Source organism: Cyanistes caeruleus, chromosome 5 (assembly GCF_971803275.1).
Source record: "Cyanistes caeruleus chromosome 5, bCyaCae1.hap1.1, whole genome shotgun sequence".
NCBI classification, from domain to species: domain Eukaryota; kingdom Metazoa; phylum Chordata; class Aves; order Passeriformes; family Paridae; genus Cyanistes; species Cyanistes caeruleus.
The window spans coordinates 18,389,113-18,409,560 of record NC_141705.1 but is presented as its reverse complement, the minus strand read 5'-3'; the positions used below and the strand labels follow the sequence as shown (position 1 = coordinate 18,409,560).

At 43.3% G+C, this 20,448-nt stretch overlaps 1 protein-coding gene across 1 annotated transcript; it reads left to right on the top strand.

The window, feature by feature from the left end:
- The first annotated feature begins 316 nt into the window (after positions 1-316).
- Positions 317-20,215, top strand: LGI2 (leucine rich repeat LGI family member 2). Its single transcript, XM_023925415.2, has 8 exons — positions 317-498; positions 591-662; positions 3,535-3,606; positions 6,860-6,931; positions 7,492-7,563; positions 8,615-8,784; positions 13,505-13,669; positions 16,195-20,215. The coding sequence occupies exons 1-8, from the start codon at positions 317-319 to the stop codon at positions 17,010-17,012; spliced, it is 1,623 nt and encodes a 540-aa protein (XP_023781183.2). The 3' UTR covers positions 17,013-20,215.
- Positions 20,216-20,448: the final 233 nt, after the last annotated feature.

Genomic DNA, 20,448 nt, shown 5'->3' with positions numbered 1-20,448 from the left:
CACCAGCTTCCTTGCCCTTCTCTGGACACGCTCCAGCGCCTCAACGCTCGCCCCGATTTTCTGGGGTAGCATCATTCCGGGGCTACCAGCGGGGGCCACCCGCGCCTCCCGCGGGGCTTTTGGCTTTTGTCCCGCGGGGCTTTTGGCTTTTGTCCCGCGGGGAGGCGGAGGGCGAGGTGCCCCCGCCGCGCCTCGCCTCGCCCCGCCCGCCGGGACCCCCCCTCCGCGTCCCGGCGCCGCAGCGGAGGCGGCGCCGCGCTGATGTCAGGGCTCGGGAGGCGGCGGGGAGCGGCGGGCGGGCAGCGGCGGTGCCGGGATGGCGGTCCCGCTGCGGCTGCTGGCCGCTCTGAGCGCCGCCGCCGCCCTGCTGGCGCTGCCGCCGGCCGCCGCCCCGCGCAGGCCGCGCTGCGGGCCGCCCTGCAGCTGCTGGCGGGAGTCGGCGCTGTGCGTGGGGGCGGCGGGCGCGCCGCGCAGCCTGCCCGCCGGCCTGGGCTCCCTGTGAGTGCGGGGCTCCGCGCGAAGCGACGGCCGGGAGGGTGGCCAAGGGATGCGGGGCGGTCCCGCCTGATGGGTGGCATCTCTTTTTCCAGGAGCCTGGTCAACGGGACCTTCTCGGAAGTCAAGGACAGGATGTTTTCCCACCTGCCCTCCCTGCAGCTGCTGTAAGTATGGCACTGGGAAGGAGCACGGCCAAGTAGCACTTCACCCCTTCCTCCTGAATAGAATCCCTTTGAGCATAGAGCCTCTCAGTTTCTCCTAAATAGAGTTCCCTTTCCCTTGTCGAAACGGAGAAAACGGGAGAAGACAGCTTCCACTGTCCCCGAGCGTAGCTGCTGTTTCATAACATTTCTGCTCAGGGGTGCATTTTCTGCTCAGAAACCACTTCATAAAACGTGTATTTAGTTGCTAAAGGAGGGGAAAATATCTCATGATGCCCTAAGTTCCTCTTTATTTAAAACTTCAACTTTAGCAAGTTTAAGGCTGAGTTTTGTCTCCCAGTAATGTGGTGCTGGCTCTCACTCCTGCTCACTTTGTGCCCAGGAGTCTGGCACTGCCTTTGTGATGCTGTGGGCACAATGGGGTGAGCAGAGGCTGCCAGGACACACTTCAGAGGGAATCCTCTGTGTGTGAAGCGCTGCTGTTGTCTGCAGCATGACTCCGTGCTTCAGCATGCAACTTGGAAGGTGGCCCCTTAGATGCCTTCTGAGCCAGCGGTCCTCTGTCCCAGGAGAGAGTGGTCCAGCACTTTGCAGCCATCCCTCCTCCCTGACCCCAGGCAAGCTGCTTGGTCGTGCCTGTTGTAGTTAGGTGTGTGCCTCCTGCTCCAGGAGCTTACCCAAACTTGTTTAATTTAGCTGTCCTGGGAGGCAGCAGGGAAGATACAGAGACTGCGGTACAACCCCCCTGGGGGGCCCGCATACTCACTTCTCTGGTAGTCTGCAGCAAAGCTGAGCAGCAGCCTGCAGCCTGTCTAGCCCAGTGCAGCCTGTCTGGAATGCCTGACACCAGACAGGCCCTCCACACACTCCACCCCATAAGGACTGACTGACCCCTCCCCAGGTAGAGATACACTGCAAAGAAAAATTCAGCAGAAAGATCCAAAGCCTGCCGGAAAGCCAGGCTGAGTGCTCGCCACAGAACTAGATGTTAAAACTGGTCTTAGCAAGAGGTAGCCTCTGAAGGTGTCTGGTAGCTGATGGGGAGGTTCCTCTCCTTGGGCACCCCACCTCCTTTGACTCAAAGGCCTGTCTTCCCACTGGGAGGAGCAGAATTCCATGCAAAATGCTGGAGGGAAGTGAGCAAAGCAAGGGGTGGAAGCCTTCCCCTCCTTTAGTGTGAAACTGGTCCCAAAACCAAGTTTCTGTGGGAGCTGAGGGTCAGCACTGAGACCCCAGCAGAGGGCACGGGGACCTTGCCCACCAGTAAATGGTTGCAAACTGTGACCCTGGCCAGCTGGGAAGGAAAGGGAGGAATCCAGGGGTGAGAAGCTGTGGGTGGAAAACTAGAGCTGGGGGGAGTCTGGCTTGGTTTGGATGGCAGTGCTAGGAGAGGGAAGAAGAGCAGATGAAGATGGTTTTCCTTAGCTGTAGTAGATTCTCTGGAGATATCGAGCTGTGAATGCTCGAGGGAAAGAGGTGTGCTGTTGAGGAAGGCAGAAGTTGTTCAAGTGGTAAGTCAGATGTGGGAGCAAGAGGGGTTTATCACCACCACCATCACCACCTTGAGCACTCACAAATTCTGTTGTTTAGTGTAATTTGTAACTTTTTCCTTAAAACATGAGAGAAAATAATGATTCAATAACTAAGAGCTGCATGCATAACTGAGCACATGGGCACCTCAGGACAATGTCTTCTGTGGCAGTAATCATGGTAAAATAGTAATGTAAGGATTTATTTTTGATGGTGGTCTTCATCTTTGTCAGATTTCTGTGGGATAATGTAAGGATCATTCATCTAGTATTAGCATAATATCCAGGGATCACAGGGCAAGTTTGCATTTCATGTTCATTAGTCTTCTAAATTAATTTTAGTAAAATGCCTAAAACCATACAAAAGGGAGATTAATCAGTTGCCCTAATAAAGCAATTAGTGCAGACATATTCATTCATAGGGGAAAATTCTGAGATTTTCCAAAAATTAATTGAATAGTATTAATATCATAGACCAAATAAGAAGTTTTGCTGTTTTCTTGAAAGGACATTTCCCTCTCCACCTTTGAACATTAACATTTGGAGATTGTTAATTTAACACAGCAAGGAATGAACTTTGCTGGCAAAGCCTGCATAACCTCCTTCTCCCTGGCTGTCTTGTGCTGGCTCAGGTGACTGGCTGGCTCAGCCTCCCTGGTGCAGCTCTACCATGTTTTGTCCCTGAAGTTCCTACAGGAGTAGGGCAAGGCAGCGCCTGGAGGAGGCAGCACTGCAGCTCTTCCTCAGCGCCTGTCACCGCTGGACACAGCGCTTTGCTTTATAGAGATAACAGGATTCTCTGTCTCGGTGTTTTGGACGTGTCTGTGTTTCCAGCAGACAAACTGGCTGCTGTCCTCCCACACTGCAGGCTGTACCCATCTGCAGGTCAGGCTTGGAGCATTCCCGTGGCAGCACGGAGGGAGTGAGCCCACTGCGACTGCATTAATGAGAGCTGGTGCTTGGCAGCTTAGGATTGGTGATGAGGTGGAATCTTGAAAGTTGTCAGGCTGGAGGGGCGGTGAGTGGATGGGGCCCACACTCAGCAGACCTGCCATCTAATGATGGCTTGTTCTGCTCGGTGGACCATAGAGTTGAGGACCAGGTTACATTTAGCCAAGGTCAATGGCACATTTTTCCTGGGGAGTAGTGGACATTAACTCCCATCATGTAATGCCTTTAATTTCTTTCAATAGACCGTTCTACAGTATTTTATGTGTGCTGCATTGGTGGGGTGATACGGGCTCAAGTCAGTAAGATTAGTTTGGTCATGGGCAATAAACACAACAGGCATAATCCAGTGTGTCAGGTTTTAATGTGCTTTCCTAATGCCTGCTCTCCATTTTCAGTTTGCTGAACTCCAACTCCTTCACTGTTATACGAGACGATGCCTTTGCTGGTCTCTTCCATCTAGAATACCTGTAAGTTTGGTATTTTATGCCCTTTATAAATAAAGATGTTTTGATAAGTTGCCAGGACTCCTGCTGCAGAGGAGCTGCTCCTTGGTCTTTACTGTGATTCCCAAGAGCAGGGGAGCTGAAGGATTTATGTTCCACTCCTGTGCAAATATTCTTTATGGTGGCTGACAATTTTTCAAATGTTACAGTGCATTTTTATAAGATGCTGTGACTGCAAGGTGTCTCTGTGCAATTACACACCAGAAAGGCAACGCTTAGCGAGAGCTTGCCTTGGCTTTCCAGAACGGTGCCACCCCCATTAAGGGGATTTGAACCTCACACAAGAGGTGGAGCAGTCTGTCCTGACCTATTCCTGAGCAGGAATTGCAGATTACTGGTGTACTGTCCAGAACAACCCTGATTCTGCTTTTCTTCTCCCAACTTTTGTCTCCTACTTTGCCTTTTTTCTGATAACCTATTTAATGTCCGTAGAATTTATCTTTATTTAATTAATTATAAATACATAAATACATAAACATACATTTCATATAATAAATTTTTGTAATTATTTATATTCTTATTTTAAAATATTTAACTCTCCTTTTGTTTATATCATCCACTTTGTTGTTTTTTACATTCCTTTTGTTTTTCTGGTCCTTATTTTTTTATTTTTAGTTCACCTTTTCTTCTTTTAAAAAAAAGTATTAGCCCTGGTACAAGGTTGTCCTCCCTTCACACTCCAAAGGATGGCATTTCTCTGTGTTACTCAGTATGAGCTGGTGTGTTTGAAACTATGAATACAACCTGAAAAAAATCCTCATTCCACCCACCTTTCCAAGCTGAAATGTAGCTGTGGAAAACATTTGTCCTTTTCTACAGGAAGACTGATGCTCATAAAACTGACTCTCGCTAAAATCATGAAGGCAAATAGATATTATGGTGTGGTACACCATATGGTGTATATTCATATATGTATGGTGTATATACATATATATATATATATATATATATACATACACATTAATAGTCTGGTACATGTGGAGTAGCCAACAATGGAATTTGCGGTTAGTGGTAAATGGTATATGCTAAAATCCATGATTCAGCTACATCTGGATTTTTCAGAGATAGCAAGTTATCTAAACATTCTCTTTTCCTTGTGTCTACAGAGAAAAAATAATTTGCTATAGTTTGTAAAAAGGAAGAAAAACATTTTCTGTTGTACCATTAGTGGCCTGCTTTCAAGTGCTGATGGGCTTGTCCCAGCAGTACAGTGTACATCGTGGTGGTTGTACTGGTCACTGCAACCAAGTCCCTGTCTGAATCAAACACCCTGATGGTGTTTGATCTCCTCAGATGGTCAAAGGGCAAATCTCTGTCCCTGACCACCAGCTGCAAGCCAGGGAGCAGGGTGAAGACTGGTAAAGCCTTACAGTTTCAAATTCTTTTAGCAGCTGAACAAGTGGTCTCAGTTAGTGGTTGTGGTTGTCTTTTCTGCCAGTTCCATAGAGCTTTTCCTCTTCCCAGCAAGTCACCCCTCCACCTTTCGGGAACTGGCTGTGAGTGGCCTTTCTCTGTGTGGTTTTTTTTTTGGCCATACAGCCAGTAAAACCAGTACAACTTCCATAACTCATGTCTCTTAGTTACCAGGGATCAGACTTGGTAGAGAAGAAGGAAACCTGACTAACAAATAGGAATTTGAAGTATTGAAGTGTTTGTGTGTACAAAGCCAAAGTCTCTGGCCAAAGAGCAGTTGGGGAGCACCCATGGCTGATACCTTATTATAGATATCTCCAGCTATGTCCTGCTGCACTTGCAGCACTCATAATGGCATTCAGTGCACCCTTAAACTGACTCTGTACACAGTCTGGGTAAGACAGATCTGATAAAGACAGGAGCTTTGATGGCGAACAGACCAGAATTCCCAGAGTAGCATCTCCTGGAGGCCAGGATTTGTGATTCAAGAATCTGGCAAATTCTGGAGTTCCAGCTTTTTGCAGTGTAGCCTTGTTTATTTGCATGGACTGCTGAGCTGGTGCTGTGCAGGGATGCCAGCTGCCAGTGAGGGTGTCAGGAGGCAGGGTGGCCCTCTGCTCTTGTGGACTGAACCTGTGGCTCCACACAGCCCCAGAAGGGCTGACCTGCCTCTGACATCTCCCACATTGACACAGCACTATCTCATCTGCACCCTTTGCTGCAGTCAGGGTCCTGTCACTTCATGAAGGATTTTTCTTACACCTACACTGCAGAACCAAGAACACTTGTCATCTCCTGCATTCCCATCTTCATTCCCTTGTAGAAGAGACCTTGTCACATAGCATTTTTCCTCTAACTTCTCTGGAGGGCAAACAGATCTGCCTAGGAATAAGGGACGCACTTTCCTCTCATAAGCCTTTTATAAAGTCAGCATACAGTCATCTTCATCCAGGTATAGCTTTATCAGGCAATATCTTGATGGCCACCTGGCTGCAATCACTTTGCAGGGATGATGGTGTATTTAGGGATGCGTCCTCAAGTGCTCAGGGGTCAAGTTGCTCAAATATCAGCTCTTTCTTTAAATGCTGATGTGCAGTCAGGAGGAGCAGTGTGCCCTGGAATCGATATGTGCCTGTCATTATTCCCCCAGTGCATAGGGCTGTGACTTGTGTGCAGCCAGCACCCTGCAGAGGAGACGTCCCAGCTGGGCAGAGCTGAACTTGGCAGCCAGAACTAAACCAAGGCAGTGGTCTTGCTGTTGGTGCAGATGTCAAACGTGCACAGTTATAGACAGGGCTGTGTGGATATGGAGGTGGCTCCGTGTGTGTGTGCAGCCACAGGAGCTCCCATCAGAGCAGATCTGCAGCCTGGGCAGCCCTGGCCCTGCTGTGCTGCCTGCTGGTTTGAAAATGCTGGTGATTTGGGAGAGGGGAAGGTAGGACTTTAGCTTCTAAAGTCTGCCTCAGGTGGCTGTCCTACACGGGTCTCTTGCCTCACACAACACATCCTAGGAGGATTACCAAGAGCGGAATAACTTTTTTTGCCTTGTTCACTTTGTTCCATTTCTGCTAGACATTTGTGTCATGTGCCATCCCTTGTGCTGCCAGGCACTTGCATTGTTCCTTGCAGTCTGCCCAAGAAAAGGGGAAAAGGGAACATGAGCAGCTCCACTGAGACTTCCTACCTTTCAGTATGAAGGAGCTGCCCAGAACTATGCTGCATCTGGCAACTAGAGCTTAAAGCACCGTGATGCTAATAATAATGTTACTTAAAGTATTTTAAAATGCTTTTTTTTTTGGCCTAGATTTATTGAAGGAAACAAAATTGATACCATTTCAAGAAATGCATTTCGTGGCCTTCGTGACCTGACTCACCTGTAAGTTATTTAACACTTGATAGGGTAATTTCTACTTGAACAAAACTCTCCTGGGAAACCACTGTGTTTTCTGCTACACAGAAAACTTCTCTTCCCTCTGTGTCAGCTTCCTCCTGCTGTCAACAACATGCCTTCCATAAATTAAGAACCAGCCTTACAGCAATTCTTGCCTGGGCAGCACTGCCTCACGTTGGGCTGCCTGTGTGCAGGCACAGCTGGGTCTGGGATGCCACTGGTACCCACGGTGCTGTGCTGGTACCAACACCACCACCACACTGCCTAGTCATGATTAACATTCCTGCTTCTTTTCAGTGTGCTCAGTGATTGGGTTGCATTTACACCTGGGCAAAAAAACCAGCATTAAATATTTTACTTTTATGTGAACTTCAAGCAATCTCCATTCTTAAATGAGAATAATTAATGCCTGTTCCTGGTAACTTCTAACAGTGCCAGTGGCTGGACAGCACCAGATAATTAGCAAGCTGTAAGTGAGCTCAGACTTGGTAAGAATTGCAAGGTAAGAGATAGCAATGATAATAAGCTCTAACTTTCTTTTCTAGTTCTTTGGCCAATAACCATCTCAAAACTCTGCCAAAGGATGTCTTCAGTGATTTAGATTCTTTAATTGAGCTGTAAGTAATGAGAATCCTTCTACTGCTTCTATGACTCTTGCTCTCAGTTTTAGGTTCTGGGTGTGTGGTGCTGTATCTGGTATCTATACAGAAAAATGCATTTTTTTGTTCTAGCTGTTTTTTCATTTTATAATTGTTTGTTTGATAGACTTTTCTAAAGTAACTGCTATTTCTTAAATCACTGTTGCTTCTCATGATGCTGTATGTAGCTTGTGTTTTCTGTACATAGCTTGTGTTATTGTACTTCTTTCTGATGTCTCATTTAAATTGTATTCTAGAGAAAGGGAGACAATGAATTTTAAAACTACAGATTCTCTGAATGTATTTCCCTATTATTGTTGCATATTCCTTGAGATTATTTTAGTACAAGTGATTAGTTAAAAAAAAAAAAAATCTTATTTTCCTTGTTTCTGTGCCGTTGTAGCACATTGCTGACATTCTGTACACAGTATTTCACTGTGTAACTAGCATTCCCCTATTTTTGGCCTGGTTCTTCCAAACAGAAAAGTAAAATTGTAGGCCTCAGAAATTGCCAGAGGATCAAAGAACAGGTACAGTGCTGAAATTGCACATACATTAGCAGGAAGAAGTTAAATTGACTCTACATCAGCAGCAACTCAAAAAATACAAGTCTTACATCTGTATTTTATGTCTGCAAGGCTGCTCTGTCAACCAGCAGTACAGTTTAGTGAAGGGATGAGAATTATCTGTGTCAGTGGTAAATGGTGCAAAGGAGGCTTGCAGCAGACAACCTGAATGTCAGGATGTATTTTACATTACAGTCCTCATCCTATGAAAACTTATAAAAGAGGTGACTTGAATCACAGTGCTCCATTACTATGATTATATATGACCATAGACTGCAAAGGTTTTTCAAAAAAATCAGTGAAAAAGAGCTCATAACAAAGGAGTCCAAATAAAACTGAAGAAACTCCCCTGTTTTCAATTCAGAACAATTTAAGGATACTCAGATATTTTGAAATTCAGCATGCCAAGTACTCATATTGCTATCAACCTTTTCAAATATGTTTATTTCTGTGTGTTTTTTTAGAGATTTAAGGGGAAATAAATTTGAGTGTGACTGCAAAGCCAAGTGGTTGTTTTTGTGGTTAAAGATGACAAATTCCACTGTTTCTGATGTCCTGTGTATTGGTCCAGCAGAATATCAGGATAAGAAGTTAAATGATGTGACAAGTTTTGATTATGAATGCACCACTACAGGTATTCAGAATGTATATTTCTAAGCACACTACAAACGGTTAAATTTCAGAAGTTTAGATGATACCCTTTCACTTCTGTGAGCATGACCTGGGGGGAGGAAAGGGTTACATACAAAGCACTTCCAAGTACTAGAACAAGTACAAAATGTGAAAATTACATTTAGAAGCTAAAGTAAGCACTGAGTTTTTATTTGGATTAAGTGATAATGGGAGAAGAGCTCTGCCTATTCATATTCCAAAAGACTTGATTATGACTCAATTTGTAGCTGAATTTTCATCACAAAATGCTTTCTATTATCTGGAATGAAGCCACATAGTTATGGCAGATGAGCTTCCCAAAATCTCTGTATTTCACAGAAAGCAATGAAAGTAAGTTCTAAAACGTGGCTATAGCTGTTATCTTTATTTGATAAATCATGATTTATTGGCATCAAAGATGGTGGCAATAGTGCCAGAAGTTCTTCATGGAACTCCATTAAGTTGAAGAGAAAAGTCCAATAATATTCTGACTACTCTCTTGCCTAGGATTTTGATTTTTTATTTTTTAAGGTAATGTAAAGCATGCTGAAGGGAGCAAAGAGAAATTTGCATGTGGTTATGCTTATATTTTATGCCGAAACTGCTGCAGTTACCTATCTTTAAATGTAGTCACATCATATAACTGAAAATATCAGCTGCGGGTATTGTTTTTCATCTTTTTTGAATAGGATGTCAGCGCTCTGCCTTTTTTCTAGACAGTAATATCAAAGGTGTGCAAGTTCTTATCTGTCATCAAGTCAGTCATTATTATTAAAAGACAAGAGAAAAGGTGATTACTAGCAATGCAAAATGAAATTTCAGGAGAAGGTATGAGAGGTGCTTTGATGGCAATATGTGAAGAGAAAGAGAATGAACTCAGAATTCAAAACTATGGCAGAAGAGCAGCAGTGGTAAAGTGCAATAATCTGCTGCATAAAAGGATGTCAAGCACAGGAGAGCAATGAAATTTAGAACAGCACCGAAGTTACATTCCTCGTCTGCCACATCACTGGGGCACAGCAATGCAAAGTAAAAGCAGGCTTTATTTCATTGCAATCTGGTTTAAACAATTGTGTAGCACTAACAGTGCACAAGAGAAACAAACATATCCTCAGGTCCTCAAACCTATCCTGACCTATCAGCCCTCCATCATTTTTTTTTACCTAGACACTGCAAAGTTGCTCCAAGCAAAATTCACCCTTAGCATTGTCCTTTTGTCTGCTGTAAGTGAAATTACACCAAGCATGAATCTAATTTCATGTGCTGCAGAGTTTTTGGGGACCCAAGGTGTTCCATGGGGCAAGGATTGCCCAGCTGAATATCCCATTTGAACTGATGTTCAAATGCCCTCAGAGAAGCGCTCCCACAGCACAGCATGTAGCTCTCATACTCTGCTCCCTGGTGGTCTGCGGTGTCAGGCCACTGCTGCTTTCTCCTTCTCTACCATTGCCTCCCCCAGATCCAGAGGGAGTGTAAATATACCCATATTCCTTCCCTGAGGACTGATTAGTCACAGGCTTAGAATACATACTGTATTCTAAGTAGAGTAATATACCCTATAGGTGTATTCTCCTTTCCCAGTCGGTGGTGTGCAGGGCTCTGCAAACCTCTTGCATTCATGTTAGTCTTTAGTATAGTATTTCACTCCTTTGCCAGGTGGGATCAAACTTTCCATCATTTCTGGTCTCCAGCACTCTGTGCCAAGCATGACTGGATGCAGGATGTGGTAACAAAGCAGTTTGCTTGGTAAAACGTGTGTCTTGTTGGCCCAGTCAGCTCATTTCATCAGCTGAACTGCTACAATGGTAACAGGAGAGATGGAAAGAGGAGCTGCCAAATTTGAAATAAAAAGGCAAAGAACAAAATGATCCTGTTGCTTTTTCACAGAGAAAGTGATTGACAGTATTGGTGACCTACATTTTAACTCTTTTTGTGATAGCATCTGTCTTTTCCATTTCTCAGTGCTTGCATCATGAAAGCAGGTTAAGCCATTTCACTTCATTTCTTGTCTTTCTTCCTCAACAGTGTGTGAGGGGACTGTGCTGTGGCTGTGAGCACCACAGGGGAACATGTAACTCACTTTCAGGAGACTGAAAAAGGTCTCAGGTTCCCACAGCCACTGGAAACAGGCCATGTGCATGCCTGGGACCTGCTTTGCCCAGATCTGTAGTCAGGGATCATCTCACTGAGCTTTGGAAGCTTGTTTTCCCCTTCCTTCACCTAGCTGCGATTGTCTCCTGGAGGTGGTCTTCTCTTTCCCTGCTGTCTGGAAGGGAGGTAGTTTGCAAATTTCTAGGTACTGCTCCATTCTTGCCCCTGTGCTGGAGATCTCCTGTAGGGGGAGAAAGGAAAGAATGGTCAACACTCCCTGCTGGCACACCCAGACCCTGGGTAGCCTCACCTGGAGTAGGAGTATCCACTGCAGGGAAGAAGGGATGTGATGAGAGTGGGACTGAATTACAGGATACAGTTTTGGAGCAGTTGCCCAAACAGACTGTCACTTATATTTTTCCTTAGTGTCCTCCAATGTTCCCTGCACTCTTGTCCCCTCCTGTGCTGGCATCAGTGCTCCTGCGTGCTGGGATCAGCCCAAGCAAGGGCTGCCAGAAGGAAAACCAGCCCAATAAAAGTGTTGAATCCCTCACCTGTGACATCATGATGCCAGTTCAGCCACAGAGGGAGCAGAAGTGGAATAAGTGACTGGAGGACAAGGCGACACCCCATGCTCAGCCAGCGTGAAAGCCACGTGTCTTGAGAAAGGGAAAGAGAAGTGTGTATGGGCTGGGAAGGAGAGAGGGACAGCTCATGCAGCCAGGAGCACTGGGGGAAAGCTGTGTCCTCTGCCCTCTGCCATCCAGGGGATCGGGCTTAAAAGAGAAAGATATTGGAAAAGGCTCTTCCCCAATCCTGTATTTACTGTATTAGCTCTTTCTAGCATTACAGCAAGATGTAGAACTAAATCAAGCCCCCAAGGCCTAAATTTTTTGCAACCCTGATATAGCAGCAACTTTAACTGTGTAACCCTGTTCTACATTACAGTCTGGTATTCCCAGCTGGTGCTAAAACCAACATTTATTGCTTTTTACTGATTACAAATTATTTACCTACCCATTTTCGCATACAGACTGGTTTGTTTCAATTCACAGATTCCCCCAAAGTGTTTCACAATGGTTCAGATTTCAAGAGATGTCTTTTCAGGATTAGTTTTTTGGGTTTTTTCCTCAAGATTTAAAAATATTTTTATTTTCTGTAACTGTATCTGCTATTGCTCCATCATTTAGCTACCTTTTATAACTGGTCAGTTATTTTTACTTTCTGCGTACTTTGGTGTCAGCCCTTTTAGTTTCCCAGTGAGAATGAAGATAACTTTCTTGTTTGCCAACCAGCATTTATGAACCAAACCCAAGCTCTATTTATAATAGTCCCTCGAAGAATGAAGACTGTCACTTCTTTCACAGCTGTGGAATCTGCTCTGTTTGTTTAATGGTAGTCATCTATCTTTATTCTCCACAAGTGTAACTCCTCAAGGGCAAGGCTTTCAAGCATGCAGAAACAGAGGGTTCCTCATTCAGAAGCAATTATTTCATAATGCACCAAAATAAGGGACTCGAGTGAGGACTTAATTACCATTTCACCAAAATCTCTGGATGCTCAGGCCCTTCCAGCATAGGAGTGCACGGTGAAGGTGTGTAGCAAATGGGGTTTAAAACAGAGCAGTGTGTGGTTCTGCACAGAAATGCCATCATAGGGAAGATGCCTTTCCTTTTCTACATATCTATATCCATACATTATTTCAACGCAGGCCTCCTACCACATTTTAGACCTGAGTGCTTTCTCAGCTCTGCTACATCATGTTTTTTCCTGATAATAGAAATCTTACACAGCTGTCTGGTCAAATGTCAAATTCAGACCCAAGTCTCCTCAGTTTGCCCCATGACTGCTGACATACCCCAGGGTAAATTTTCAAATTAAGTCTACAAAGGCACTTAATTTTTGAGAAAAGAAGTCTTTAATTCTGGAGTTACACTCCTAATCTTTACAGGTTGCTCCAATTGCTCAGTCTTACTGTCTAGGATAAGTTTTCCACTGGATAGTAATTTTCAGGTTGATTGTATTTTATGCCTAAACTACATTATAATGCCCCATAAAACATTATGTTAACTGAGTTTTTGATTACACCATTTTGTCTGTGGTCTAGGCAAAATGGGGTTATCCCCAGGCAAACTTCAGATATCATTTCACTTTCTGCCTGGTTTAGCATAACACAAATTGCTAGTGATTAAATTTGCATGACTTAAGAAGTTATTGGACTTCAGCTGGTAGTTGCTGTCTCTCAGCTTGAATGTGATTCTAGCAAGGCCATTTCACTTGACGGGAAAGCAACTTCCAGCTGTGGGGAAAGAGACTTCTCTCTCTATTTCACTGATAGTAGCCAGCCTAGCTGGAAAAATCTGAATTATTTCACTATTTACATATCTGATCTCCTTGACAAATACATTTCCAGAGGACAGTTCATGATACCTGAAGCAGGAGACACTTTCCCTATTGCTGATGCTTAACATGAGCACTGATACTTCCATGATAGCGTTATACAAAATCCAGAGTATTTCACTCATTTTTCAGTGTACATCATTCTAATCAGTGACCACTTACTCTGTTTCCAGCAAAGATGTATCCTAACTGTTATAAATGTATGTTTCTAGATTTTGTTGTCCACCAGATTTTGCCCTACCAGTCTGTTTCAGTGGATACATTCAACTCAAAGAATGATGTGTTTGTAGCTATTGCACAGCCCAGCATGGAGAACTGCATGGTGCTGGAGTGGGATCACATTGAAATGAATTTCAGGAGTTACGACAATATCACAGGTATATGAACACTGGGGTTCCAGTCACTGATGAACTGTTGGCATTTCACAAGGATAAGATTTGTAGATGAGATCAGTTTGTTGGGTTTTGTCCTGAATTCCTGTTGAATTTGGCTGATTGGAGTGATATTTGGACATGACTGACTCCATGGAGTAAGGCATCTTGTTGACACATGCACATTTAACTGTAGCACACAAACTAGGCTTTTTTTGTCCAACCTTGTAAAGTTTTCTGAAGGCACAAACACTTGCTGTGAATGTCACACTATGGCCCAACATAGCACTCACTGCCTTAGTCACACAGCAAGTTAAAGCAGAAGCTGAAGGAGCACTTGATCTTGCCAAAGTGGCTGCAAGTATAAACAGAATATAAAAATAATCTATTGCATGTAGGAGGAAACGGGTCTGAAGGATCCTTTTAGGGTGAGCTGACCAGGAAGCCAGTTAAAAATGGACAGAAATATTTAAGCTGTGATTGTTACCTAAAGAGATGTGCTGTAAAGCTTCAGCATTTACTTTCAATTTACAAACATGCTCAATTAACATCTTGACCAGATTACTGATCAAACAAAAAGCCTGTGTGGATGCCAGGTGATGTTCTAATGCTGATTTTCTAACAACCAGTCCGTCCCTAACCAACACTTGTGGTGCTCAGTCACACCATGACAGCAGAGACGGAGTCTTCAAAGCTGTTATCTGCTGCCTGATTTCCCAGATACTCCAAGCCAGATGTTTTGAAGACTCAGGAGCTAAATTATCCATGGAGCATCTTTCCCTCCTGTTCCTTGTTGTCTGTGACTGATTATTTTTTACCTTATATTTTGTGAGACATAGAGTACACTGTGTCCTCCTCTGGTGTTGGCTTCTACAAAGGCAGCAAGCACTTACCCCCTGAGATCAGCTGTGTGTCTCAGTAACAAAAGTTTACAAGAAGCTACCCCTCTGTCAGGAAATTTTGGAAATGAAAAATTTTGCTTTTTAAGGTTTCATTGTGTTTTAGCAGATTAGGGTAAAATAAGCACCAGGGATGTAAACTCAGTCAACAGCCCAGAGAGAGCTAGCTGAGCCTCAGAAAAGCTCCAGAAATGAGAGTTTGACTCATGTGCAAAGATAGCTAGCTGCCTTCCAGGTGTATTTCACCTTCCTCTGAATGAATGACTTGATCAGGAGACATTTCTGCCAGGGACTTATGTCCTAGCTCCACACTCAGAGTTTGTTCCTGGGAGGTCTGAGCTGGAGCTCTGGACTCTGAAATGTTCGTGAACCTGAGATTTTTGCTAGGGGACACAGGCACATAAAGAGCCTCCTGCAGAACCTGAAGTGTGTTTTGTAGAGCTCTGGAGCCAGCTCTACAGAGAATTTCACTACTTACCATTTGCTTGGCATTTGGATATCTAAATTTAGCCCTTTATAACATAGGCTTATGGAGCTGAGCTAGTTGTCAAGGTTGCCTTTTACAGTGAACATGAAAAGCATTGCTGTCCTCTGCAGAAGGAGACAGGTGAAAACTCTTCTAGAAGAGTCTGTGTTTTGACTAAGTTAGATCAGAAGAAGCCTGCATGATCAGCTCGACCATTCATGCCTGCGCTGCAGATACGTTGCTGTACTTGAGATGAAGATACTCCCAGCTCTCCCACACTGGGATGGTGGCAGATCACCCCAGGCCAGCTCTGAAAGCCATGGGTAGAGGACCAGCAGAGGAGTCAATCTCCTGTAGTGACTGGCCAAGGATGCATTTGGGACCTAGTGCAGCTGCAGTTCTACTTAAACTCTGGGCTTCACAAAGGAACTCCTCTCTGCTTCCAACAACACCTATCATAATAGTCTCATTGTTACTTTTTTGATGTGGTTCTTGTTTAGTGGAACTTGACATTCTCAAAACAGATCATAACCTGATCTGATCTATCTGGCAACTGCAATATTCCGAAATATTTCTAGTTTAACAAAATCTCAAGAATACCTAACACAAACAACAGAGTTAGATTTTTCTTTTTCATCCTGTTGTCAGGTGATATATCCAAAAGATACATCAATATTTCTGTGCACAGTAGAAAAAAGCTGACTCTAACCCCTCTAGAGCAAGAAAAATATACTATATTTCATTTTTCTAGTGAAGATGGAAAGATAGACATTACAAGAATAAGAGAATTTCAGATATGCGACAAACGGCAAGATAAAAATTCTTGTCACTTCTAAATAATAATATTTAGCTTAAATAATTCTTTTGGATACTAGGGACCATGTGTCTGAACAAACAGAGAAATTAAAAGTATTTTGCTTGTAAAGGAATTAGCATTTTATGGTACATCATACATGCACACATTGCAGGGTGGGACAAGTCATCTCTCCAGTTATTGGGAAACAAAAGGCTTGAGAAGATGCTCTGATGGCATGTAGCAGATAAAATTATGAGATGGTGCAGGTTTAAAAAAAGAGGAGGGGTGATTTGATCATGTCTATGGTGCAAAGGGTGGTTTGTGCTGCGCTAATACATGTGTTGTTTTGTTTTCTCTCTTTGGCCAATAGGTCAGTCTATAGTGGGATGTAAAGCCATTCTTGTTGGTGACCAAGTCTTTGTGGTGGTGGCACAGCTCTTTGGTGGCTCACACATATACAAGTTTGATGAAAGCTGGACGAAGTTTGTCAAATTCCAGGATATTGAAGTATCTCGCATTTCCAAGCCAAATGATATAGAGCTTTTTGAGATTGACAGTGAAATGTTTTTTGTCATAGCAGATAGCTCTAAAGCAGGTTTGTCAACGGTGTATAAGTGGAATAACAAAGGATTTTACTCGTATCAGTCTCTTCACGAGTGGTTCAGGGACACTGATGCTGAGTTTCTCGATATAGATGGGAAATCACATTTAATCCTCTCTAGCCGTTCCCAGGTGCCCATTATACTCCAGTGGAACAAAGCCTCCAAAAAGTTTGTCCCACACAGTGAAATCCCCAACATGGAAGATGTCTTGGCTGTGAAGAGTTTCAGGATGCAAGATGACCTTTACATCACACTCACGAGGTTCATTGGTGACTCCAGAGTCATGAAATGGAACAGCAAACAGTTTGTGGAGATACAGGCTCTTCCATCCCGAGGAGCCATGACGCTGCAGCCTTTCTCCTTCAAGAACAATTATTACCTAGCCTTGGGAAGTGACTATACCTTCTCCCAGATTTACCAGTGGGATGGTGAAAAGAAGATATTCAGATTATTTAAAGAAATCTACGTGCAAGCACCACGGTCTTTCACAGCTGTGTCAACAGATCGAAGAGATTTTTTCTTTGCATCTAGCTTTAAAGGAAACACTCAAATATTTGAACATATCACCATTGACTTGAGTTTATGAAAAGCTGCTGGAGTGAAATTTATGTAGAATGACATTTATACACAAACAAAACAAAAAGAGACCTTTCCAAAAACAGGGTGCACCTATGGAGTATGATGACATTTTCTGAACTTTTCAGACTTGCATATTAATCAGGGACTGCATTTACTTGGTTGCTGCATGACATGTCCATTTTATCCTTTTTCAAAGACACTTTGCAATCTGCAGTCATTCAAAGAGGAGTACAGCGCATTAGAATTAATGTTGACATCTAAGAGAATGATCTAAATTTTATCCAGAAAACTACCTTGAGCTGAACATCACATAAAGAAAGTGAAGAGTGAGCCAAACAAAGCAAAAAAAAAATACCTTGACTCCTAAATTAACATTTCAGTAGTGTAAGTTTTAATATTAAGAGTCAGTTCTTCATGGTTGCTGATGAATTGTAAAAGCAAAGAGAAACATTCCAGAATACACTGAGCTCTCTCTTCAAGATCTTTCTTTCTGGTTCACAATAAATCCAAGACATCATTATAATTCATTGCAGACTGAAGGGAGAGTCAAAATCTATTTGCATTTTTCTTCCATTATTCACTTTTTTTCCAGCAACAAATTGTGCATAACAAGTAGTCCAGCCCACAGTAAATGGGTAGCCAGGAAGAGCGTGTCTCTTCAGGACTGTGAGATCTTAACAAGTTAACATAGATAGAAAATACCTGAAATGTGCATGATGCCATGCAAAAATCAACTACAAATCCCACCCACCCTCTGTTTTAATAGGCATTCCAGACATCTATTCCATTTTGCCCTAATTCATACTTTTCTTGATGATTCCCAGTATACTCTGGGTGTTTAATATGTTTTTCTGTGGTGAACTCTCATTCCAGAGGACAGAGCTTAAGTTTTGCCTGAAACACATATCAGCATTGATGCACTCCATGTTGTAGCTTCTCTGTACTCAGTGAGGTGATTTACTGTCCAGCATTTCCCCCCCAGCACAGCTCATCAGCAATAAATTCAGGTTCAGGACATGAAAGTTGTATTTTGAAAATCCTCCTTCTGGCTAAAGTCTAACTGTGACTTCAGTGTCACCAAGTCATCTGAAACCAAGCTGTTGGAGCTGTTTCAGGCTAGAACTAATCCTCCAAGAAGGATTTCCACTGGGTGAGTCCAGGCTGTTGCCAGATTGCCAATCCATTGAAGGTCAAAAAGGAGGGTGTGGACACCGTGTTTCATTGGTGCTTTGGGTGGTTACAGACCAAGGCTTTCCATCACCCTAAATAGGGCAAGCCTGGCACACACAGCCTCTCTCAGGATAACAGCAAGGGACTGTTTTCCTGGAAAGGCTCTTTGTCACCCTTACCCAACAAAATTGTGTATCACAGCTCTTGTTTGTTCACTTACACAACATAATTCTTTAAGTTTCCATATTGCTTAGTCTACTAGGTTGCTGTATCATGTCTTGCTGCTGCACTGCTGCTTTGGATAATAGGGAGGCTTTGCATAAAGCAGGAGGAGCAAAGGAAACTGTCCTTTATTCCTTCATACTTGGGTCTATCTCACCATCCTTCTGCTGAATGAGTTTCACATTTTTCCCCTGGATGTGTGATCACAAGCAGAGATGTTCTCACAGGCTTTCTGATATCCAGGGTGTGAAGTGTGCTGCACAAGAGGATTATGTATAATGACTCCTGTGAGGAGCCATAACCTATCAGTGACGTGGCATATCACAGTCTTCCCCAACTTTTGCCACTCTGCTATGAAATGCAGTTATTACTGGCCTATCAGAGACATAATTCATTCTGATTTTCAATTATGTGTTAGGGGTTTTTTTTCCTACAGAGTTGTTCGACCTGGTTTTGTTTTTAACTACACTGGCAACCTGGCCCATCCCACCCTCTGAAATATTGAGCACTGCCCTCCGAATCCCAGTGCAGTGTCATTCCCAGTGGTTCAGTCAAGACCAGTAGATGCAAACCAAGGCTCTGCAGCAGGGTTTAGCAATACCTGTCCCAGGATTAAGCTACCAAATCTGACAAAACAAAGAAATTAATGTCTGCCAGTAAATGCAACTTCTTACTGTGCTACAAGTTTACTTTTTAAAGTGGATATGGCTGGCAAGCAAAATTTATTTAGCCTATGTTGTGGGAAAGCATTTTGTATTGCTTTTCTGTCAAGCATGCAAGTTTCACTGGAGTTAGATATTCTGATCAGGGTGGCATTTCTCAGTGCACCAGCACTTTCTTTCAGGGCTCAACTATGAGTTCTAGTTACTCAGGAAGGGGCATCAGTCAGAGTGAAAAGCTAGTTTAGAGAAATTGGATCCTTGAAGGGAAGCAAGAGGATGCTGGAAAAAGGCTTGTGTATTGAATACCAGGAGATTGTACTGTCTCAAGAGCCAAGGGGATTTTGAGACTTGGCTATCAAGTTGGATTAAATTAAAATGGTCTCTGCAGAGACAGGCTTAATAAAGAGGATAAAGTGATGCACAGGAGTCTAGTTCATTCCCATGGGACCAGAAGAAGAGAGTGAGGGAAATGAATTCTGCAGGCAGGCTGCCACTTCTGCTGAGTAGCTGTGTTGGTTGGTCAGAAAGCCCAGCTCAGCATCCCTCCCAGCTTCAGGAAGAGCCTGGAGTCAGACACTGGCCTGCCTGTTCTGCTGAGTTCATGCACAGGAAGTCAAAGCAGCTAAGAGAGAGGACAAAAAGCACCAGTTGAATTAAGAAAAGGTTATGGTACTTTTCACAGGATTAAACAAAGGCAAGATCTCAAAAAGAGCCTTGTTGTGCTCTTCCTGCTCCCAAGGAAAAGCTGCAGGATGCAGGCATAAAAACAAAAATCACTAATAATTGAAAATACTTTCTGCCTTTCCAAATGCTACCATGGGTTTGTCTCCATTGCCTATATTCTGTAATAGAAATTATTTTCAATAGTAAATAAAATATGCATATCCATAATTCATGGAAATGTTAGAGCATCAGTGAGTTAAAAAGGATAACAGAAAATGCCACTGATAATTTTTAATGTATTCTAAAATACATAAATCTATGTAAAGATTATTAGTTTATGTAAGCATTGATTTAATATGCACTAGCTACAGCAGCAGCATTTTAAGGTTGTATATACATTGAGCTTTTTTTAGTAAAGAGGAGCTAATGAAATCTATGCTACTTACATGTGTATGTACTCTTTCAATAGATGAATAAAATGTAGTTAATGTGACTAATAGTGGTGTGTTGCACATAAAATATCCACGTTGTGAGGTCCTACGCTGCCAGAGGAATGGACAGGGTGGGAAAACACGTCACTGTCTATTTATGATCAGGTTTGGCTTTTAACAAGGTGGAGAAAGCCATGCTCAGATTAGTTAAATCTTTCTTCTGTGTCTGAGGTACTTCGGACCGCCAAGGTTTTGCTGTTCCCTGATTTTCCCCTTCACTCTTTCCTTACACCCC

Coding starts and splice junctions, on each gene's coding strand:
- LGI2 (XM_023925415.2), top strand. CDS start 317: ATGGCGGTCCCGCTGCGGCTGCTGGCCGCTCTGAGCGCCGCCGCCGCC. Junction 499..590: donor CCCGCCGGCCTGGGCTCCCT/GTGAGTGCGGGG, acceptor CTCTTTTTCCAG/GAGCCTGGTCAACGGGACCT. Junction 3,607..6,859: donor CTCTTCCATCTAGAATACCT/GTAAGTTTGGTA, acceptor TTTTTGGCCTAG/ATTTATTGAAGGAAACAAAA.